This window comes from Camelus bactrianus, chromosome 3, assembly GCF_048773025.1.
Source record: "Camelus bactrianus isolate YW-2024 breed Bactrian camel chromosome 3, ASM4877302v1, whole genome shotgun sequence".
Taxonomy (NCBI): domain Eukaryota; kingdom Metazoa; phylum Chordata; class Mammalia; order Artiodactyla; family Camelidae; genus Camelus; species Camelus bactrianus.
Genome location: NC_133541.1, coordinates 40,560,690 through 40,585,577, shown reverse-complemented (window position 1 = coordinate 40,585,577; position 24,888 = coordinate 40,560,690). Strand labels below are relative to the sequence as shown.

Sequence of the window (24,888 nt, the reverse complement as noted above, 5' to 3'; positions counted from 1 at the left end):
TGGTCTCCTGCCGGGGTGCTACTATCTAACTATAGCACTGTGTTAACGGATTTCAGCAATGAGCTGAAAAAAACCATTAATCGGCCTCCCTCCCACTGACCGATGAAGGCAGATGACACATGCACACTTGGTCCTGTTTACCTCCTCTAGTGAGTGGTATGAACGCAGCCGCTTCTGGAGGGCCAGAATGGAGTCTTCTCAAAACCTTCTTTGGCTGGGGTTCTCCCTTCTTGCCAGTTGCTCCCCACCAAGCCACTGGGTACTCTCAAAGTCGAGACAAGTGCCAGAAACATCTGCGTTGGCTGAGATGTGCCCTGGCCTGCTAGAGGCAGCTGGTATGTGAAGAGGGACTTTCACCAGCTGCTAGGTCTCAAATTGTCAGCCTGCTTTGACAGCTGGGGGGGATGGTACATGCCTGTCCTGTGGCACTGAGGCCATGACCAGTGTTTGTGACCACAGTCTCGATCCCTAAAGTAGACTTGGAAGTACTCCACTGAGACAGGAAGGCAGTCCTGGAACCTAGCATCAGGTTTGGGAGTTAAGTGTCTAAAAACAGTGTCTTTCTCATTCCTCTGCCTCTGCCTATGTGTAAAGCAGGTGATTTTTTCATGGAACTGAGAAAGATAGGTATTTATTCTGGCCAGTCAATATGCCAAGTTTCACAGCCATCATCAGTTAGGTTTGGTAAAGATTGCTTCCTCCATCCACAAGTGGAACTAACACCACATTCTAGAGTTCATTCTGCAGAGCTGTTCCGTGGATAAGTTAATAGTTATAAAACATTATCTGGATAGAGCCTTTCCTCTTCCACGTAAGTCAAGATGACTTCCCCAGTCTCCTTCTGCCCATCTGAGTATAGTTGGACTACAAGTCAGCAGCACGATGGAAATTTACTTTTAGCTTTGTGATGTTTTAACCTGCTGAAATATCTAATTCCTTCTTCCTTCTTTCTAACCCAAATCACACCTGCACTCACTTGCTCTAGAACATGATCATCTATTTTGAAGTAAACTAACAAGCAAAAAATGTGTATATTTAAGTGTACAACAAATTGGCATGATATACATATACATGCTGAAATTATTACCAGTCAAGTTCATGAACACTTCCATCACCTCACAGGTACCTTTTTTGTTGTTGTTGTTGTTGTGTGGTAAGATCACTTAAAATCTATTCTCTTAGCAAATATCTAGTATATAATACAGCATTTTCAACAGTCACCATGCTGTACATTAGCGCTCCAGAACTCATTTATTCTATTACTGAAAGTTTTTACCCTTTGACCAAAATCTTCCCATGTTCCCTGCTACCCAGCCCCTGATAACTGCTTTTCTACTCTCTACTTCTATGAGTTTGGCTTTTTTAGATTCCACGTATAAGTGAGATTATACACAATTTGTCTCTTTCTATCTGGCTTATTTCACTTGCCTAAATGTCCTCCAGGTTCATCAACATTGTCTCAGATGGCAGGATTTCCTTCTTTCCTTCCTGGCTGAATTATATTCTATTGTGTATATGTGCCACATTTTCTCTATCCATTCACTTGTTCATGGACACTTTGGTTATTTCCATATCTTGGCTACTGTGAATAATGCTTCAGTGCATGTGAAAGTGCAGATATTTCTTAAAGATAGTGATTTCATTTCCTTTGGATACATACCCAATAGTAGGATTGCCAAGTCATATGATGGTTCTGTTTTTTTGAGGAACCCATACTGTTTTCCATAGTGGCTGCACCAATTAACATTCCCACCAACAGTACACAAGGGTTTGCTCTTCTCCACACACTCTCCAACATTTGTTTTGTTTGTCTTTTTGATGAAGGTCATCCTAACAGATGTGAGATGGTATCTCATTGTGGTTTTGATTTGCATTTCCCTGATAATTAATAATGTTGAGTACCTTTTTATGTACCTATTGGCCATTCATATGTCTTCTTGGAAAAATGTCTTTTTAGGTTCTCCACCCTATTTTTAATCAGATTATTTGAGATGTTGTTTGTTTGTTTATTTGTTTGTTTTGGTTTTTGTTTTTTTGCTACTGAGTTGCATGAGTTCCTTATATTATACATTTTGGATAGTAACCCCTTATCAGGTATGTGGTTTGCAAATATTATCTCCCATTCTGTAGGATGCCTTTCCATTTCATTGATGGTTTCCTTTGCTGTGCAGAAGCTTTTTAGTTTGACATAGTCTCACACATTTATTTTTGCTTTTGTTGCCTGTGCTTTGAGTGCCATATCTAAAAAAATCATTGCCAGAACCAATGTCAAGAAATTTTTTTCTCTGTCATCAGCTACTTAAACTATTTCTATAACATAAAAAAATACATTTAGTGTTCAAAAAAGAAGCCCAGATAGTATCTTTTTTAAAGGACTAGTTTTAGTATCAGAAACATGTAAAGAAAACAGTAATTTTCAAAATTTCATAAACCTTGTGGTTATACTGATTCCAACTCCAAATTCTGATCTCCAGTATGCCTTTATGATTGCAAAGCTACAAGCACTCATAATGTGGGGGGTTGGGCCATCAGTTTTATTTGTCTTTGGATCACATATTTAAGTGATGGTGAAAAGTCTAGAGAGTTTTTACCCTTCTTTGTTCTTTGTTATCTCATATCTTTTCTCATCCTTTCTTTCTCTCTCTCTCTGTTTTTAACATTCAAAGCACCCCAAAACTGCTTCCTAATCCTACTCAGCAAAATAGACATCAAAATCATACCAAAATGTCTATTAACGCCTTCCCCCCACCTCACCATTTCACAGTGGGCTTTTTTCTTCCTAAGCTCTTAGGGAGGAATAGAGTTTAAAAGGTCCTTCACTGGCCTCAGACATGTGAAAAAACTCTGTCCTTTTTTCTTTCCCAAAATTAAAATACTTGCTATAAATAATTGGAGACTCAGAAGCCATTCTGATGTATCTGACTTTTAAATAGTGTTGACTAATGACCAATTAATATGAATGCATGGTGGCGCCAGGCTTTTTTTTTCCCCTAAGACAGTTAAACCTTGTTAGAAAAGGGACATGGCATGAATGACTGAAAAATTGTGCTGAACACTGGAATTTGACACAACATTGTAAAATGATTATAAATCAATAAAAAATGTTAAAAAAAAAAAAGAAAAGGGACATGGCTCAGTCATTAACAGTGAATTTAAGATTTACTGTTGATTGATTACATCTTTAGTGTATTCATTTTATTAAGGGATATGTCGAGTGTGCACACACACACACGTGTGTGTGTATTTGTGTGTGCTGGTTCACACAGTCAGAAAATATACTGATTTCAGACTAACATTGATTTTGACCCAGGCAAAGAAATTAATATTTTCATTCCTTCTAGAAATGACATTCACCTGCCAACATATGACCCATCATATTTGTATGACTCCCTAACACACACAAATAATAAAGTGTATTTTGATTCATGTAGTAAACACTCTGAAGCTGTGAGCATATTTTTTTAATGCCACTGTTTCTCATTGACCTACCCCCATGGCATCCTGTTTCATGTGTGTATGCCAAAGATCGAAAAGGCCAAATGGCAAAGAAGAGCAAGGATATAAAGAAACAAAGGAGGATCATGAGAAAACTTGGCAATTTATTAAAGTAAAATGATAGCATTTCCGTGCTTGACAAAGATCAGACAAACTTAACAATCTCACTTTAATCTATTTTCATTTATAGCTTCCAAATCTCGATCAAAACTCAAAACTCTTCTTTGGTGTCACAAAATAATGGGAGAGGCATGTCCTGGTCTATGTTTCCCCATTAAGTAAACCCTGATACAAGGAATTCAAGGAGTTTTAGATAGTCCACCAATTGTAAGTGAAGGAGTGGGCAAGTGAGGGAATAGGAGGACATAAATCCATCATCAAGCCAGTTACTCTGTTGGAAAAGTGGAGATAAGTCCCACTGGGACTCTACAAGACACTATGTTTGGAACACTCCCCAGAGTTATCCCATCCATGGGATGAGGAAACTGGAGTTCTTATCCATCAACTTGCCACCCATCACCTGTTTCTGGGGATCATTAACCACCCATCACTCTAGTTTACCCATCCATGGGCCAAACATGTAACTCTCGCCAGAAAAATAGCCCTTAGGCAGAGACGCACAGATATTTAAAAAAAAAAAAAACTTCAGGCAGGGATCTGCAAGTTTTTGGAGTAACCAGCTTTGAGAGGTAGGTGTTCAGAGGCTAAAGGCAGCAGTGCCCTCCCCTGTGAGGGTCATAGACACAGAGTTAATTTCATCTGCATGTCTATGCAAGTATTTTGAATTATCCTGTGTATTTGAAAAATTTAAACAAAACTATTATTGTTTTTGTATTGATACCTTGTTATTTGAATACATGACATCAAAGATGATCTTAATAAATATAAAGCAAATTCATTTAATTTATCACATCATCAGATGGATGGTCATCTGTTTAATTGATGTCTTCTGTAGACCACCATTTGAAATAAGAGCTTCCATAGGATGAGATTTAAAGATATTTCTCTACAAGCTGTTTAATTATAATAGGCATTTAAAATACTTTATCACATCATAAACCTTCAAAATAAAATGATTGCTTATCTTCTAAAATCCATAGAAAATTTTTCTTAAACGTCATTCTCAATTACCACTTTCTCAGCAAAGATAAAACAATTGTTTTATCAGCTGAACTGTGATTTCGTCAAGTGTAAGATGAAGTAAACCAGGTGGTACACTGAGCTTTCTTTTGATTTAGGAAGAAAAAGGCAATATTTTATTTATGACTAATTCAAGAATTTTAAGAAGTTCTCCTAAATCATGGCAGCAACAAGGCAAAAACAGAAGCCTGGAATCCCAAGCTTCGAGCGAACTTTAAAAGTCGTACCTACTCCTCAGGGCCTGACTGCCCGCCATCACATTTCTGCTGTGTGGTCTTCTACCCAAAGCCCCAGTACCTCCCCTCACACAAACTGCCTCTTCCACCAGCTGCAGGGGAGCCTATTCTACTTCTGTTAAAATGTTCCTCTTGAAAGAATCTCAAATCTCTTCATCAAAATTTCCCGGTGTAATAACACTTCACATCACTGCAGGTGTCTCTGAGGCCTTGACTGTCCTTTGTGTCTCTATCATTCCTCACAAAGGAATGGCCTTCTCTTTTCTACCAGCTTTCAAGCCCCTATCCAGGATCCTCTTTCCTTGAGATCTTCTTTGACTATCCATCCCACAAGGATTTTTCCTTCTCTACTTTCTTTTCATAACAATCATGATCTGTATCATTCATTCATTTTTTCAATTGCACAATATTTATTGAGTGCTTCCTACAGGCCAGGCACTGTTCTAGTTACTGGAGATATAGGAGGATGTAAGACAGGCAATTCCTGGGCTCATGGAAGTTATGTTCCACTGGGTGAGACCCACTGTAAAGAACACAAGAATTTCAGATCTGATAAGACCTGTGAAGTGAATGAAGTACAATAACATCGTATTTTTCAGGGGTGTGACTTTTACCAAACATCCCCTCTTTTTATTGGAAACTCCCTGAAGCAAGTACTACCTCTTATTTATTTGTATTTACCATAGTGACCCCAAAATACTTACTGATCCATCTTCGTAAGTATGCGACACTATTCTAAATAGATAGTATTTAATCATTTGGGATTCATGTGAAGTTGGATTAAGTTGATCATGTCTTAATTACAGTTGATACTGCTTAGAAAGACACATTTTACACTTATGGAAGCCTTAACAGATGTCACAGTGTTGGTAGGTTCCATTATAAATCGTTGACTGAAGCTGTTTGGAAATGTAAGAACTAGTTTCACCTTCAACTCTCTACCGTTGACTTCAGGTGAAATCAAGACAGATTTTGCGAGCCCTTAATCGTCCCCTTAATCTCTGTGGACCCTCCCACTCTAACCCCATCAGACTTCCACTTCTCATTTAGAAAAATCTGAAAGGTTAGTCATCTACTTACATTTAATAACACACCCAAACTTGTGTTGATTTTTGTGATAAATATGAGGAAGCATGAAATCCCAGTTAATATATACTCTGTATACAGTGCCTAACAATGATGCATGATGACTCAAATTAAAATAAAAAAGGTCCTATTCATTGGTACAGAATTCCCTTTGAATTTTTTGACAGCTGATCCTGTCTAACTTAGTGTATTTAACCTTGTTTTTAAATGTTGGGGTGTGTATGTGTGTGTGTGTTACTGATTGCTAAAGGTACCAGATCCTGAATTAGTACTTGGCAGCATCAGCATTCATTGCATAAAATAAGTGTGTGGTCCAAAGGAATTAGGCATGACCTTTCTAAACATCAACTAACAGCTACAAAATAAGGAGTAATTACAACTACCTTAAGGGATTGTTTTTAATATTGGAAAAGAAAACATAGATAAAGAACCAAGTGAATAGTAGGCCTTAAATAAATGCAAGTTTCCTTCTGCCTTCTCTGAGTAACCAAATTATTCATTCAACTGGTCTCTCAGAGTTTGGTTAATGATTATTAGCTAAAGAGTAACAATGAAGATTTTTATTTTTTTCATCAAGTCCACTAGGATTGGTTTCATGGTTGGATGGAATAAGCGCTTGCCATTTCATCACAAGTAATTCTCCAAAACTTTTTTTGTTAAAGGCCTGAAATGTCTACCATTAGAAATTAACCCCACTGGGTTAAGTTATTGCTGTTTACTATACCTACTATTAAAATGTAAATAACTGCTATTTGCCGCCTGTTGCATTAGCCAGTCTATATAAAGGAGTTTCTTAGAAGTTAGTAAAACAGTGAGTCAGTGAGTCCTAAACGATGGTTAAAAGGAAATCTGGTACCTAAGTAGTAGATATGAAATAGATAAACAAGTTCATACTGTATAGCACAGGGAACTGAAACTGTATTCAATATCTTGTAGTAACCTATAATGAAAAAGAATATGAAAAGGAATATATGCATGTATATGTATGACTGAAACATTATGTTGTACACCAGAAATTGACACAACATTGTAAACTGATTATACTTCAGTAAAAAGGAATGCAAAAAAAAAAAAAGGAAATCTGGTAACACAACCAGCACCCTCACGTCAAACTTACTTGATTTGGCTTCACAGTGTTGGCCAGAGAGTATTTTATAAATTTTGGATTAGCACCAACATTTAAAAAGGGGAAGATCTCAAACGATTCCAAATTTCTTTACAAATGAAAAAAGTTGATCATGTCAGGATCTCATTCCTGGAGGACAAGTCACTCTTTAAAAAGGAGTGGCTTGTTATGGACGTCTGATTACTCCAATAAAAATCTTCAAATGGGTCAGTGACCTTTGCCATTGTTTTTTCATTTTCTCCCAAAGCATCCTGTTAAACTGTTCCTAGTTCTCAGCCTTAAAGGACAAACAGAAAATGGTCCCTCTGGAGTCATAAATACTCTTGAGACAGAATCATAATACAGCTGTAGTATTTTTAAGATTTATTCCAGAATCCTAACAATTGAAAAAAAAGAGAGAGATACTATCTTCTTTAATAGTAAGAGTTGACATTTATTGAGTCATTGACTACATACTGAGCACTGTTCTAAGCATTTTACCTGCATCGTCTAATATAATTCTCCCAACCACCCTGGATATATTCATTTTACAGTTGAACAGACCGAGGCATAGAAGGTAAACCAAGGCAACTCAGGTAAGGAGCCACACTGGGATTTACACCTTGTCACTCTGACTCTGAGGTGTTCCTAACTGCTGTCTGATACTGCTTTTGTTTTGCCTAGTGTGTTAGCCTCAGTGCTTCAACTGGAGCCGTTGGGATTTATTCAAGATGGAAAATACTGTTGTATTGTCTCATCATTTAAGAAACAGAAAGATAGGACCACCACGTTGCAGGCCTCCAAAGACACAGCTCACATCATGTTTGTGTAAATGGTTCCCCCTGGAGTCGTGCAGCATACAGTCTGCACAGACATACCTAATGGCCCTGCTAACAGGATTCCTCACACAAAAGGTTTTACTTTTCATTACTTTAAAGGAGTTTCAGTGAGACTGGCTGCCCCCAAAACAGCTTCTACTTAGGTCTCTTCTCATGCTAGGAATCAAAGATCATTATGGTTTCCACAACATTTTTTTATATAATCTGAAGTCATCCAGGCATTTCTTCAAGGTGAATTGAAATTCTCTGTAGCCATTTCTTCTGCTGCAAGTCATGTTAAGCAGTGGTTGAAGACATATGACCTCAGAAATAATCTCTAAGGAATTGGATTCAGGTTGCTCACAGATTATTTCTCCAGGATAGGCAAGTATGGTGGTGGGCTTTTCTATGCTGTTATGGAATTTAGTATGAAATGGCAATGACCCTGCAGCCAGATTGTGCCCAGTGGCGTGTGATTCCTATTGAGTCAGGAGAGTCACTCAAGCATTAAAATTTGACCTCATGGCCTACCTGCACACGCACCGGCCAGTTACAAAAGGGCAAGAATTCCTCAGCATTACTGAAGCCATAACATTTCCATCATAGGACCGAGTTAGGTAACAAAGACAAGAAGGAAGAAAAAGCACTTGGTTATTGAGGCCTCTGCTGAATATTTGTGCTACTTCAAGAGAATATGTTCCATTTATCCTTTAAAAATAAAGTTCATTTCAGGGAAAAAGAATATCAGTCATACCCACTGGGCAATCGAGCAGAATGAGAGCCAGAGAGTTAACTCAGATAAACCTGTTTCACTGTGGGCTGAAATCTTGCCTTCCTGTTTCCAGTTTCTCTAACTGAAGTAGAAACCTAGCCCCAGTTCAAAACTATATCCCTGGGCCTGAAAAAAAAATTAAGCTGACCTTCAGAGGAACTCTCATACATCTTCCTTCACTGTGGGGGGATGCTGAGGCCCCAGCAGTTACCTTAGTGCATAAGTCACTAGGAAGGTGACTTTTTTTTTGAGTTTAATGTTTTTTTTAATTAAAGTATAGTCAGTTTACAGTGTTGCGTTAATTTCTGGTGTACAGCATAGTGATTCATTTATATACATATTTATTCCTTTTCATATTCTTTTTTATTATAGGCCATTACAAGGTACTGAATAGAGTTCCCTGTGCTATACAGTAGGTCCTGGTTATTTATCTATTTTATATATAGTAGTTAGTATCAATAAATCTCTAAGTCCCAAGTTATCCCCTCTCACCCCCGTTCTCTAGGCAGGCGATTTAAAGGACAATTTAACAAATGATTTTGGTACAATTGACAACAGTATCGTTTTAGTTTGGTCATTCAAGCACCCAAACCCAGATTCATCACCTCACAATCTCATATGTTCAGTTATTATAGAGAAAACCTTAAGGAGAATAGTATTTTTCTTCCCAACTAAACTATTAGATCCTTCAGGGTGGCAACCATATCTTATGCTTTTTAAAATTATCCACATGCCTAGTGAGCTGCATCATGAGTAAGTCCCTGCAGTGAAGGCTGGGTGCCTTACTTCACCTCATTAGCAAAGTAAAGTATAACTCCTAATTGTCACTGTAGTGTGCAGGAAATAGCACACTATCTGGAAATATGAAATATGTTTCCTTGCATGAATCACTTCTTACCAGAATTCTGTTTCCTCCTGGGGCTCTCTTGTCCATGGCACGCACCATGGGCCTCAGTGTCTAGAGCCTATGAGCTTTTTATGGGCCCGTGAAAATATTTGAGAACTGAAAAAATGAGGTAATTGACTCCAAAATACAAAAAGAAAATGGCAAAATCCTGATTAAAGTTTAATTAAATGTCCAAAAATGTAACATTATGTCCACTTCAATAACTGTCAAATTAGTATTTATAAAAGCTTTATTACATTTGGAAAAAAAATTTGTGGGCTGAATTTATTTTTTTTCATTTCCCAGGTGTTCTCGAGTCTGTTGGATAATTGCAAAGAAATCAGGGTTAGTCGTTAGCTAAATGTGTTTAATAGTAGCCAGATAATTTCAAAAGGAAAATTATAAAGATCCTCCCTAATTTTTCATAACAAAAATATTGTATAATGTGGTAAGTGAGTCCATTTTAATATACTGGATGTGATGTGTAACGGGGCTTAGGAAGGTGTTGAAACAGCCCTACTTAAACTGCTATCCATTTGCAGGATTTTTTTTTAATAACTTCTTTTTTATTAATTTTTTAAATAAAATGGTACTTTGATGGTAATTTTGAGTTACCATAAGGTAACTCTTAAGTAAAAGGTTAACTATCTGCAGAGAAGTCTGTGTGTCAACCAGGGACTTAGTCCTGGGAGAACTAACTCACGGAAGGACTGTCTCTGAAGGAAATCTTCAATTTCATGGACTTGGAGGGGAGAGCTTTTCCTCTTCTCTCCTCATATGGAATAACAATGTGCTCTGAGAGCAGAGAGCATTGTGGCATTATTTCTTCTAGCTCATTTGCCTTTGACTTTCCATAAAGCAACTTCTGCCAGTTACCAGCTTTAAGACTCAACTTTATCGCAAAAATATCAGACAAGCAAACTCTTTAAGAACATAAGGTACACACTAGAGTAGTTCTTCTGAAAATCATAGTTCCATGTTGTATGCAAGAATTTTTGTTTTAGAGTTCACTGCCTGCCTGGAATGACAGCCTGTCTTTCTCCCCAGAAGAGCACAGGTTGATACACAAGGTCAAGTTAAACAGTGTCTAAGTCTGTTTTCCTATCCCTTAGATAGGAATTATCTGTGCTGAAAGCAAAATTTAGCTGCAAATATAATATACCTATAGAAATTGTCCTTTGAGTAAGGAAGGAAAGTTAGTCTTCCTTTTGAGAAAAGGAGCAACATAGAATAAAAAGGCTTTTTTTCCCCCAAAAGTTACTATTGACGAGCACATTTCTACATACACCTATAGTCTGGTATCTAAATACTTGAAATATTTCTAAGTTTTAATTCCTACAATGAAAATAATGATGAATTCTAACCATTTCAATGTCATGTCCACAAAAATAACTCTCACCAGGAGTGAAAGTTTATCCATCTCATCATCTTTGTCTTGGAATTGCTTTAAAAAGTTTAAAATTTTTTTCCCTCTTGAGATGCTATCTGTGATACTATTTGTTTAGTTCTTGAAGTCCTAGTTTTCCCCAGGTGATGGCTCTCCTAAAAGACAAATCTAAGTCCCCGCCTACCAAGGCCTTGCTCAAGCTGCTTCACCTCCTCCAGTTCTGTTTCCTCAATTGTCTGGTGGAGAAAACTATAGTACGTAGCTCGTGAGTTTGTTTTAAATATTAATGAGGTGACATACTTGTGTGAGCATCTTACCTGGTGCCTGGCACATGGTAAGCCCGAGCTCTAGCCTCTTCTTCCACTCAGTTCTCTGGGGAACACTCTCTGTACTTTAGTTCCCTCATCTGATAAGTAGGTATATAAAGGCTTCACGTGGCTGATGTAAAAGTAAATGTGTGAATAATGTAAAACACTCAGTGACTCCAAACAGGTTCTTTAGAGCCCTGGCCAGAACCAGCTTCCCATCCAGAGGCCCAGCTTTCTCAGTCATAGGCTGATGGGTGGCTGGCTTTGGCAGATTTAATGGGTTGCCAGAAGTCTCCTCTCATTTTCCTGCCAACATGTGGTGAAACTCTTCCTAGAAAAGTCATTTCTTTGAATTGAGCTTTCGAAAGATGCCTGTTAGAATTCAAATACTTTATCTGGATTTATAGCACATGACATAATCACTTCTCCAGATGAAGGCTGTTTCTCCTAAGCACATAGGAAAGACTCTTTCAGGGGGAGGGTATAGCTCAGTGGTAGAGTATGTGCTTAGCATGCACGAGGTCCTGGGTTCAACTCCCAGTACTTCCATCAAAATAAACAAGTAAATAAATAAACCTAATTACCTCCCCCCAAAACAAAAACAAGCAAAAAATCCAAAAATAAATAAATAAGATATTAAAAGAAGAAAGAAAGAAAGACTCTTTCTCGCCTTAAAAATGATGCTGGGGTCAGCTCAGTGCCTGCCTAAGACTTCTCCCAGCATATGTTTTTACCCAGCTCTTTTTCCTTTGGGAGAAAATTTTTACTGTAAAGATGTAGAAACTTGTTTCGGCAAAGAAAGTGTGAAAAGCAGCTTTCAGAGATAGAAGTTATGAAAAAGAAGACAGACAAGACTCAGTTTTTGAAATCTAATTCCAACCATGAAGCAAACGCCACAAAAGGGCACAGGAAGAAAATCTGTAAAAGGCTTATCTGCCCCTATTGACCAAAAATGTCCTCTGTGGTTAAGCTGACACCTCATGAGCCAGATATTGTGCTAGGTACTGGGAATACAAAGATGTATTGGGAATACAGAGAACAATAATCAAAATCAACCCAAGATGTTCACCAGATTGAAAGGAACCAAAGAAACTGAACTCTTTCAAAGAGTTGATCTTGGAGGCAGCTTGCCTTTACTGCTTTTGTTAGATCTTGAAGGGAGACGGGGGAGAAGGTGAGAAACTCACCAGGCAGGGGAGACGGCATGGACAGACTCAGGGCGAAGCATGTGCGATATGTGTGGATGCCATCACAGGAGAAGCTGTCATTGATTCCATAAGGAATAGGAAGCTCTTGAAGGTTTTTAAGCACGGAACTTAACATTGTATGTTTTGTGTCTTTAAACGATAACCCAAAGAATAACCCTTAGACGTATAAGATGAGCGGCAAGACGCTATTCACAATCTGTTACATAAAGGGAATCAGGGGAGGGTCAAAACTAAGACGGAAACAGAAACATTTTTTTTAAATCAAAGTATTATAATAGGAGCATTGTATACTTTAAACTTGTAAAGCTGCTTTCCTTCAAATTTATTGAATTCTCTTTTAATATATTTTTAATGGTAGGTATTATTTATTGAGCCTTTACTATATGCCAAATACTTTGCCAAGGTTTTACATGTCTCATTTAATCCTCACAAAACCTTATTTTATCTCCATTTTTCAGTCAAGGAAACTGAAGCTTAGAAAAGATTAAGTAATTTGTTCAAGGTTAAACGTTAGTGGAGTTTGGATTCATACCCAGGCAATCTGACCTCAAAGGCTACTTTTTAACTTGTTTCTGTATATCCTCCTTAATTAATAGATATTGTCTCAAGGAGCAGACCTTTTACATTAAATAGAATTTACTTGTAATGTACGGTCAAGGGGAAATTACTTTAGTTGCCTGAATTATTTTACCATTATTAACAGGGGCAAGGGAAAATGTTATCAAACAAATGTAAATGAAATGAGCTCAATAAAAGTTTGCTTTCTAGTAAATCAGTTTTATTCATTGTCTATTGCATCAGGTATTAAATTACCACTAAAGCACATTCTATGTGCATTTACTTCTGACAGATTAGTTTCCGAATCCTATCTTAATGAAAATCTCAATTCATCTCACAATGTTAGAAACAAGGGCCTCATTTGGTGATGTGATTTTTCCAGTTATTTGATCTCTTTCAAAAATCTTTTAAAAATTATTTTCATAATATAATTTAATTTTAGAATATAACAATTATCCCTTGAGATAGGTTGATAGAGATAGGAACCACTTGATTAAACAGAGGGTCTACCGTGAATCTGAAATCAGAATTAAAGATATAACATGAGCTGTAACTTGGATAAGTGCTGATAACGTTTGTATACACTTAAACAAAGCAACAGTTAAAAAGATGATTTAAAAGAAAACACACCAGACATTAGTCGAGGCAATGAAATTTTTGCTCTTGACCATGCCTATGTAATAGCAAGTGATGCTTTATAAACAGAGTCAGTAATGGGGAGAAGGGTGTAGCTCAGTGGTAGAGTGTGTGCTTAGCATGCATGAGGTCCTGGGTTCAATCCCTGGTACCCATTAAGATAAACAAGTAAAGAAATAAACCAATATTACTTCCCCTGAAAAACAAAAAACACAAGCAAAAATAAATTAATAAAATAAAATATAAGAAAAAAGTCAGCAATGAATAAAGCAAGTACATTGATTTCTCAAGGTGAGAATTGTTACTTAAACCTTTTATTTCCAATGCTTTGCTTTTCTCTTTAAGAACAAGACTGGATATCAGATTCTCAGTGTAACATTAACCTTTAGCCTTTTTGATTCCACTTATATCAGTATTTATATTCATGGAGACAGAAAGCAGAATGTGGTTGTCAGGGGCTGGGAGGAGTGGGGGGTGGGGGGCTATTGTTTAACCCATAGAGTGTTGCCATCTGGGAAGATGAAAAAGTCCTGGAGATGGATGGTGATGATGGCTGCCCAGTAGTGTGAAGGTACTTAATGCCAACGAAAAAAGGTTAAAATGGTAAATGTTATGTTATGTATATTTTACTACAATAAAATATTTAATCTTGACCTATCCTTATAGAAGGTCAAAATATATTTAGTCATTTGATAAAGAGAACTTTTAAATATTTGGGCTTAGATAGGCATAGCTAATTCCTTCATTTTAAAGTAAAATCTATAGATTGCTAGCTTTAAAATTGTGACTAAAAGACCTACCCCATTTTTCTCTAAAAACATCCCTCACATCAATGACATGAGGGAGCTCTGAATATAGGGATTGTACAAAGATGTGTATAATGTACACCCATCTACAAGTCCTCACTCCTTTTCAATTGTCAGTATACTCCACATCCCTCTCTGTGGAAGACAGAGATTCTGGAATAATAGGCAGAGAGAGAAGGAGGGATGGCTGTAAAACAGGAGAATGAAACAAACATCTGCACCTGAGCAGTAAGACCTCCACCTCTCTTCTGTGCACGCCAGAACACGAGCAGGCAGATTTACATCCATCCCTAGAAAAAGCAAACTTCCCCAGAGGAAAAAAATCTTACAGTGACATTTAGGGTGGCCAAATAAAATGCCTGCTGGGCACCTAAACACATTACGGTAAGTCTCCTGGAACGCAAGCCCCACCCATGCACCCAGAGTCTCCCATCCCCCTTCTGGGGTTCCACCTCATATACGAACTGGTGTCAAGGATCAACGCAGGAGTTTAATGATACTACTCTCACCCCGTTTGAGGAGCTATTTGCATGCATTTGTTTAATATCATTTGAATACTTAATTAAGAATGAGGTGAAATTTGCAAAGATGCACTTAAGTTGAGAATAAAGAACATAAAGAGTGAAAGATAGAGAAGAGGGGGTAGAATACAAAGGAAATACAATAGCACTTATGAAACTTTCAGTGAAATAATTTATTTGATCCATACAATGTGTTTTTAAAAAAAAAACAATATTTTGAATTAGTGCAGCATTCTGAAAGTCAATTATAAAGTGCATGTCTTCTCAACATTACTGATCCCATGCAGAAATGTTGATTCTAATTTTAAAAACTAGTTGTCTTCACCTTTTAATGGACAATGTAATTTGCTGACGAATGTTGAAATCTATACATTATCAGAAATTTCACATATTGTTCCCTTTTTAAATGATCATTTGCTAGCCAGTATTCCCAACAGGGCAATCAAAATGCCATCTGTTGTGTAAATAACAGCAAACCACCCTTATGCACTGTATGGCTAATGACCTTATCACACTTTACAGCTAACAGACTAGTGATATTGTCATATATACCCTCATCATACTGTTTATGAGCCTAAAAATTAGAAACAAGGACAGTGAACTCAGATTGTTTAATCCTGGAAATCTTGAAGATCTAGGATTTACTGGCTATTAAGTATGTCCATCGTTACACCTGTGACATGCACACGTACACTATTTACACTGGGTATGTATTCACTGCCACTGTTGAGCTAAGGAGGGTGGATGGCCTAAAAACAATTCCCAAAAACACAGTAGCAACTTTTAATCTTCCTCTCCTCCTTCCCCCACCCACTCCTCTCTCTCAGACACACGTGCCAGATACATCTGGATCTAGTTACTTTTTCTGCCGTCAGTGATGTGACTGAACAGATCACTAGCTTTCTTTATTCATAAAATTTTCACCCCTAACTTGCAGAGTAATTATGATGAGTAAATAAGACAGTATATATAATGTTCATAGTAGGTGATTAGTAAATAATAGTGATTATTATTTTTTATTTGTGAAAGCTTTATTGTTTTAAGCTTTGTTTTGTTTTCCATTTTAATGTTTGTTTATCTTACAACAGTAGAATAGTTTTCTTGATGACTGCAGACATATAAGGCTGATTGGTAGTATTCAGAAACATCACAGTAATAGTTTCCTGATTGGTAATGTAATTTTCAGTAATTATAAGGAGTTATTTGTATGTAACTGCTATCAGACCAGTAAGACTGCATTTATGCATCCATCATTTTCAGGATTGTTGGTAACCTGGGCATATTTTCCCCAAATGACCTTGCCTCCTTGTGTCACAAGGCCTAATTCGTCACATTCACCCCGATGACAGTTCCTTTGGTAATAACACCCAAAGTTGTATATTGTGAGGATACAGGATTGTTCTTTACACCAAGTATTGGCAGGCAAAAGGTAGCTTTCAGTTCAGGATGTGTTAGGTCAGCCTTCTTGAAACGTAAGCCCATTGGCCTAATGAATCTTTCATATTTAGGTGGTTTTCGAGTAAAGCCATCTCCAAGAAAGTTGACTTTAGTTACTCCTCTTAACAGGCTTTCTTCTTTCTCTTTCCTGTTCGAGTAACTGTTCATACTTCTGTTTCTCCCTGGGCACGAACTTTGGGCAGCGGGACTTCCCATTTCCCCGCTGTCTCTTTTCGTTGTTGTTGTCATGTTGGAAAGTACTTTAGCTCGGGACTGCCCCTCTCTGTCCATTAGATATGCGGGTACTGCTCCTTGCGGAGTCTTTTCGTCCTTCTGTTTGGTGTTTCTCTTTCTGCGCATCTTGATGGTCTTTTCCATTTGTATTTTCTCAGCGTGGCGCTGTTTATGGTAGAGCTTAGCTTTCAGACCAATCATCTTTTTTACCTTCTTTGAACGTCGAGCCTCTCGGCCTTCCTTTTTCCTCTTCTTCCCATGGTAATCCAAACGGTATCCATAGCGCTCACGGTGTAACACAGTACATTCGTTCTGCGGCCTGGTGGCAGCCGCGGAGCTGCCGGGCTCAGCCGCTGGGGCGCGAAGCAGCTCTCAGTTTTCGGGTCTCAGACCCACCAGCCGGCTCCACGCCACCAGCGATAGGGAAGGGACGCTTCCAGCACTGTTTTAAATTAATTTTTAAGTACAGACTCGCTCTCTAATCAATGTAGAATGATTTAGTTTTTCTATTTCCTTTGTCAATTTTATTAGTTGTGTATCAAGTATTTTCCCCATGTTGCTTAAATTTTCAAATGTATTGGTATAAAGTTGCCCGTAATATATTTTCATTAATTTTGTTTGTCTATAGGAACAGATTCTGGCAATCTGTGTTTTCTCAGATTAGTTCTTGATCAGTATTCCTAGGTGATTGCCAATGTATTATTCTTTATAAGGCACCAGCTTTTGGCTTTGATGATTTTCTTTTTTATATCTTTTTTTATGTCATTGTTTTGTACTCTCATCTTTATTTTTTTAGTTTATTCTACTGTTAAAGTATAATTAGCTATTATATTTCAAGCTTCTTGATATTATATTTTATAAAATATTGTCAATCTTTCTTCTTTTCTCCTCCCCCCAGCTTTACTGAGGTATAATTGAAAAATTACATTGGATATATTTAAAGTGTACAGTGTGATGATTTAATATTTGTGTACATTGTGAAGAGATTACCACAATTGGATTAATGAACACATCCATCACCTTACTTAGTTACCATTTTTGTGGTGAGAATGCTCTTTTAGGAAACTGCAAGTGTACAGTACAGTACAGTACTGACTAGTCACTATGCTGTATGTTGGACCCACCAGACTTGCTCTTCTTGTAGCTGAAGGCTTGTACACTTTGACCAGCCTCTCTCACTCTCCCCTCCCACCCATATTACCATTCTACGCTCTGTTTCTATGAGTTTGACTTTTTTTTCTTTTAGATTCCACATATAAATGAGATCATACAGTGTTTGTCGTTCTCTCTCTGGCTTATTTCACTTAGCATAATGCCCTCTAGGTTCATCTATGTTTCCACAAATGGCAGGGCTTTCTTCTTTCTCATGGATAAGTAATATTTATTTTATGTATCTATATAATATATGTCATATCATATCAATATATATACACACACACATATATATACATATCATCTTTATCTACTCATCCATTCGGGGACACTTAGGTTGTTTCCATATCTTGGCTGTTGTGAATAATGCTGCAGTGAATATGGGAGTGCAGATATATCTTTGAGATACTGATTTCTTTTCATTTGGATGAATGCCCAGAAGTGGAATTGCTAAATTAAATGGTAGTTCTATTTTTAATTTTTTGAGGAACTCCATTTTGTTTTCCATAATGGCTGCACCATTTTACACTTCTACCAGCAGTGCACAAGGGTACCATTTCTTCACATCTTTGCTAGCATTTGTTATCTCTTGTCTTTTTAGTTAAAAAAAAATCCTAGTAGGTATGAAGTACAGTCTCATTGTGATTTTGATTTGCATTTCCCTGATGATTAATGATGTTCAGCATCTTTTTAATGTACCTGTTAGCCATTTGTTTGTCTTCTTTGGGAACATGTCTGCTCAAGTCCTTAACCCATTTTTTAATCGTATTACTTGGGTTCTTTTGCTATTAAATTGTATGAGTTTCATGTATATTTTAGATATTGATGCCTTAACAGATACATGGTTGGTAAATATCTTCTTGCTTTCCATGGTTGCATTTTCGTTCATCAATATTATGATTTATAAAAAATATATATTTGGTCCTTCAGATGACTGAAATAAATTTCATATATATATATATAGTCTTTTTCCACTGGTTTCTAGTTCACCCTTGGAATTTTCTGTGATAAGAGCCATAAAGATGTCTTTTGCTGTGTTAATGGAATAACTTTTGGAAAGCCCCTAGGTAACTTAATGATGGGGACTGGTTTGCTAGGGGAACCAACCAATTGTTTTGAGGGCTGGAACTTTCAGTCCCACATGGACCTGGGGGTGGGATGGGAAAGTGGGGCTCAATGTTGAATCAGTTCTCAAAGGCCAATGATTTAATTAACTGTGCTTATAATGAAGAAGCCTCCATAAAAACTGGAAAGGATAGGGTTCAAAGAGTTTCAGAGTTGGTGAATGTGGGGAGAGGTGGGCAGAGTGGTGAGCTAGGAGGGAGTGTGGAAACTTCGTGCCCCTTTCCCAGACCTTGCCATGTGCATCTTTTCCATCTGGCTGTTTCTGAGTTATATCCTTTTGTCATAGACTGGTAATCTAGTGAGTAAATGAGTTTCCTAAATTCTGTGAGCCACTCTAGCAAATTAATCAAATCCAAGGAGGGGGTCCTGGGAACCTCTTATTGATAGCCAATTTTTCAGAAGCACAACCAGGGCTTGCAGCTGACAACTGTAGGAAGGTCAGAAGGCAGTCTTGTGGGACTGAGCCCTTAACCTGTGGAATCTGATACTATCTTTAGGTAAATGGTATCAGTATTGAATTGAATTCTCAGACACCCTGGTGTCCAAGAATTGCTTGTTGATATGGGAAAGCCCTCCACACACATTGCAATTGCATGCAGAACCCAAAAGAATTTAGCTGAATGGCTTCCTTTGCTGTGCAGAAGCTTTTTGGCTTGATGTAAAGGTTCAGTGCAATACTGATCAATATTCCAATGACATTTTTCACAGAGATAAAAAAGACAATCCTAAAATTCGTATGGAACCACAAAAGACCATGAATAGCCAAAGCAAATCTGAGATAGAAGGACAAAGCTGAAGACATCACATTTCCTGCTTTCAAACTATATTGCAAAGCTATAGTAATCAAAATAGTATGATACTGACATAAAAACAGACCCATAAATCAATGGAACAGAATAGAGCCCATAAATAAACCCATACATATATGGTCAATTAATCAACAAAGGAGCCAAGAACATACATTGGGGAAAGGATAATCTCTTTAATAAATGGTGTTGGGAAAACTGGATAACCACATGCAAAAGAATGAAACTGGAACCCCTGTCTTAAACCATTCATTAAAATTTACTCAAAATGGATTAAAAACTTAAATATAAGACCTGAAACTGTAAACTTCCTAGAAGAAAATAAGGAAAAAATGACATTGGTCTTGGCAATAGTTTTTTAGATATGACACCAAAAGCACAGGCAACAAAAGCAAAATTAAACAACTGGGTTTATATCAAAATTATGATCTTTATTGTTCTAACCTGACATTTTATAAAAGGCAGGAAACCTGAAGGTCAGAAGCCTTCAAAATATAGTAATATTTAGCTCAGAAGTTAAGGAATTTAGCTCCAAGGAGGTTTATGCTTATAGAAAAATCCTTGAATCCAGTTGTATACTTAATGAGTGTATTGAGGTAAGAGAAACAGCTCAAAATCTGCTCTAAATTCCCCTCCAGATAAGGGAAATACCACATTATTCCTCAGTAACATGGAAATGCTATGAGAGTTCAAAGTGTCTTGCTCTTATTAATAATATTAGAGTACAATGTAGAATGCCAGGAAACTGTAAAAAAAAAAAAAAAAGAAAAAGAAAAAAAACAAACCCTGCAGCTCCATGGTCATTTTTTCCTAAAAAGTTATTTGACATTTATGCAGTCCTGAATTTAAGCACATTTGACAGGCCTGCATATTTTGTTAGATCAGAGCGTGGCTTTCAAAAATCTGCCCATGACAGATCAGGAAGTGTAGAGTATCTACTGTAATCTGAAAATAAGAGTTTATTCAGAGGACAGGAGATTTGAAAGTATTTCAAAGTGATAATATCGGATAGAACTTGAATTCCATAGTAAAAGCATTCCTTAATATTTCATTCAGTTGGTTCCTGTTACTGGTTTATGTTTAATTCTTGGTTTTTGATAAGTATCACTAGTCCCACAAGTCGTGCTCACCACTGAATGATAAGAGGGGGGGTGTTATGTTTTAGGATGCCCCCAGTCTATTTGCATGCAATTGATGCTTTCCATATGAGTGTTGCCTGTGTTGCTTCATGGCCACCATTAGTATGGGAGAGATTTTAGGTGATATTTGGACCCCTTTTTTTTCTATTAATACTTGTATGTTGGGGGAAAGTGTAACCAGCATATCAAACCCATTTATCAAATAAATATAAGGTGTCTTTTAAATTTATGTCATTTAAGTTAAAGAAAAAAGTGAGTCAATGAAGAAAAATATCAAGTAAGTAATGGTACAGATTGGATGCCAATATGGCAAAACTAGTGGAGTTGTGTCCCAAAAGACTGAAGTTTAGGAAACATCATACTATACAGTGGTTTGATTTAACCCAGTTGATACAGTTGGATGGACCAATGAACTTACACATCTGTGGTACAGTCCTTTGAAGTGTTGTGGTGACAGCAGTCCAACAGATGTCTGTACAACACTGTGTAATTCAATACATCAGGGAAATGCTAGAAATCATAGCAACTTCTAGATCAAATGCAGTTTCTCTAAAGCCCTGCAGATAAGGGCCAGGTGATTCCTAAAGTCCAGTTTCTCCAGATTTAGGCATCCTCATTAGCGATCATGGACACCATCATATATTTGTATGATAACAGCAGGGGGTGGGGGGTAGTGTCATACCTCTCCATTCTGAGAAGCTTTTCAGAGGAAAAAATATGCAACACTCAGCTTATAAAGCATTACTGCAGAAATTTTCCTGTGAACATTACCTTAGAATGAAGAAAACACTGTAATATTGAACAAGTACTAATAGGGTTTTTAAAAACTATTATCATTTTGTCATCTTACATGTTAGGGGTAGAAGCAGAAATACGAATGTAAATCTCAGTGGCCTGGTAGTGCTGTTCATCTCTCTTCTTCTGTGATGGCAGCCTCAGGGTACCAGTCCAGGAGCTTTGAGTATTCTGGTGAGTTGTGTATGTTGTCAGATTCCCCACTTCAACTTGTTTTCTTTGGGGACAAAAATGATATATTAGTCACTATGGGACTGTTGTATAGTGTTTAGGAGATACCCAACACATGGGCTAGGATTTTCAGAGACAGATTCTTGGAATATGTGTAACATGAGCAGCACACAGGGCAGTGCTAATCTAGAGGTTAAAGACGTGTTTGTGATGGGAAGGGCATGGCAGTGAGCGACATAATCTCACTGGGACAGATTTGCCTTCTGGGGGATGGTAGAACACAGGACCAATTCTTTCAGGAGAATTTAACACACAACATTCCAACATTACAGTTTGCAATCACGATCATTTTCTTTCTAAAATGGCAACCAGAAGATATTTGCTAGACTTTACATGGAAGAGGACAGAGCTTCAAATAAACAATAGCAGTTGGTTACTTTACTCAATTTGAGTATTTTTTTGTCCCGCATTAAAATTCCAAGAAAAAAGATAAAGCTCTTGTTGTAAGCCCCCTCCCTCCAAAACATGAGTAGTGGTCTCTCCAACTTCCGATTTTCTAAAAACATGTGTTTGGTTAACCTGCTTTTAAGTGGCAGGAATATATTTAACATGGGACAGAGCCAAGAATATGTGAATGTCCATGAACAGTCATCAGAAAACTGAACTGCTTAAGCAGATAAGTATATGGCAAACAATTTATTGGCATTTACCTTGAGAGGCCTGTGGGTCACTAAGAGGAGACTAAATCATAAATGCACCTTGAAGTGTGACCAGGGGAGGAGCTGAAGTGTTTGTTGTAATAAGCAGCCGGAGCTCTGGCGAGATGCCTTACTACATTAATTTTCCAAGTCCTTTGGGTGGGTCACAATTGCACTTTAACATCCTGCCTGCAAATGCTAAATAAATACCACTTTCACGTCAGACTAGAGAGCCAACGTACTCACTAATGTCATTTAAGGAATCAGAATGCTGAAATTATTTTCATTTGATAATTTACGTGTGAAATAACTGAAGTTGACACTCCCAGACGAGAAAGTCTAGCCTTGGTGCAAATGTTCAGAAGGATAGGCAAAGGAGGTCATTCTCTTAGAAGCAATTCGGATCAGTTTAGACTATGCCTACTATAAGAGAACAGTTTTTATTTCAGATGTAGGAAGTGAGGCAGGGATTGGTCTTCACAATAAGGAGAGATGTTGAGGTGGTTTGATACAAGCTTCATTCCTTACTGAAGAGCTGTTAGGAGTTTGCAAACCCAGAGTCTTCATGTATAGAAATTAGTGAAATTTGCATATGATTTTCAAAAAAAAAAATAAGGTTTAGAAAATGTTGTGCAAGGGAACAGCCTCAGTTCGTGTAGCCACTTGTCCAGCAACAATACATTAGATTTTTCAGTTAAACATTGAAGCAGGACCTGATGTAATTATGCCTGCTACATTCTGTTGAATTTTTAAGAGGCAGTTTGCGTCTCTACAAACATCCCCAAAGCGTAACATTTCATTAAATATGCTCAAAATGAACTGCTGCTAAGTCCCCAAGTCCTCTCAACTTTGCTTTGGACTAGAAATTTTAGTTCTCAGTGTAGTACTTGGAGAAAATGATTCTTTCTTTCTTTTCTTTCTTTTTTTTTTTTTTTTTTTTTTTTGAGGGAAGATAAACAAGTCTATGGCAAAGGGGTGTGTTCCTTATAAAGGTGCCCAGGGAAACTTACCCTGAATAACATAGACACCTCATTTCCCACAGGAGGAAATGGTTTTGTAAGTTTCGAGATGTCTTCTGTCTGCTTGGCTGGTTTACACTCCTGGTCTCTGGCTGGAGTCAGCTCCTAAGCTTTGTAAGTTTCAGCAATTGACTAGATCGGCTGGGTGCCTGTTTTTTTTGTTTTTTTTTTTTACTCTCTCACTTCCCTGCTATGTTTTGAACTGCCTTCCTACGGACGGACGTCATACAGCCCTTGAGGAATACTTTCTGCCTGGTGAGATTGAATGATAGTTCTCATTCACAAAGGCTTGGAGTCAGATTCTAAGCAGGGGACACAACAGAAATTACATTCACAGGTATAGCAGTGGGCCCAACCCAAGTGTGGAGAGCTTTGTTCCTTCCCTGACTTCTTGGCTCCCGGAGAAGAGTGTTTTCCTGTGGTCGCCCTGAAATGGAACTTCCCTGACAGCTCTCCGGTGTTACAGCACCTCGCGGTCTTTTTCCGTTTCCTTTCTGTCTACCTGAGCACTTTTAGAGTGTCAGAACCCTTTAAGCCTGTTACTATGGAATTGCAGAAAAGATGAGATCAAGTAGCTCTTTCACTGTGTTGGTTGCCCTTGTGACCAGTGAAGAATAGATTCAAAATCCAGTTCCTCCCTTGGCAATGCAAAACAGAAAACAAACTGTCACTTCCGAACTGCCTAATGCTGGAGTAAATTCAGTATGAAAGAGGAAAACGTTCCTGTGTCTTAGAAGTTTCCCTCTGTGCTGGACTGCGGACAGGAGTTGGACTCTGGGAAATTTGGATTTCTTCAAGCAGCCTCCCTTGGAAATGGAATATATTTCAAGCCATCTTTGTAGAAACACAGCTGAAATGTATTAATCAAAATACTAGAAGATTTTTTTTTCTTTTTCTTTTTTTCCCCCCAAAATGAGCATTATTATGAAGCCAAGATCCCGGTCTACAAGTTCCCTGAGGACTTCAGAGGGAGTGTGGTAACATGCTTTTCTCTCTTGCTTCTCCCTTTCTTTCCTTTTAAGATTGACGTAATACTGGAGTATTTAGTAATTGCTGACGAGGTTCAAGTGTTAGGTGTGATGTTTGGGCTTTGTGAAAAAGATCACAGTGTTAATGACACTTTTATTCTCTATTTTGTGCCTGATTTTGTCTCCTCTAAAAACAGGGGTGCTCTCACTTTTTTTTTTAACTCCATGTGGACTATGGCGATTCATCTGGTGACAATTTTTAGAAGAGGAAACTTGCAAATATGTTGGGAGTTTAGAAAATGAAAACTTACCATTTTTCACTGTCTAATTTGGTTGCTTGTTTTCTTATCTTTCTTTCCTGGTGCAAGCAGACTGGTAGTTG

At 37.6% G+C, this 24,888-nt stretch overlaps 1 protein-coding gene and 1 pseudogene across 5 annotated transcripts in view; one reads left to right on the top strand and one right to left on the bottom strand.

Annotated features, from left to right (window-relative positions):
• Positions 1–24,888, top strand: part of PDE4D (phosphodiesterase 4D) — a 1,348,493-nt gene that overhangs the window by 1,070,899 nt on the left and 252,706 nt on the right. The window contains exon 1 of one of the 5 annotated variants that reach the window (XM_010966268.3): positions 23,740–24,515. The exons of the other annotated variants lie outside the window; for them this stretch is intronic. Coding sequence (XP_010964570.1) covers positions 24,451–24,515 — 65 coding nt within the window. The 5' untranslated portion in view covers positions 23,740–24,450. Of the gene's footprint in view, positions 1–23,739; positions 24,516–24,888 lie in introns of those variants that run through there. 5 annotated transcript variants of the gene reach the window in all.
• Positions 15,943–20,514, bottom strand: LOC105077847 (ribosome biogenesis protein NSA2 homolog pseudogene; annotated as a pseudogene).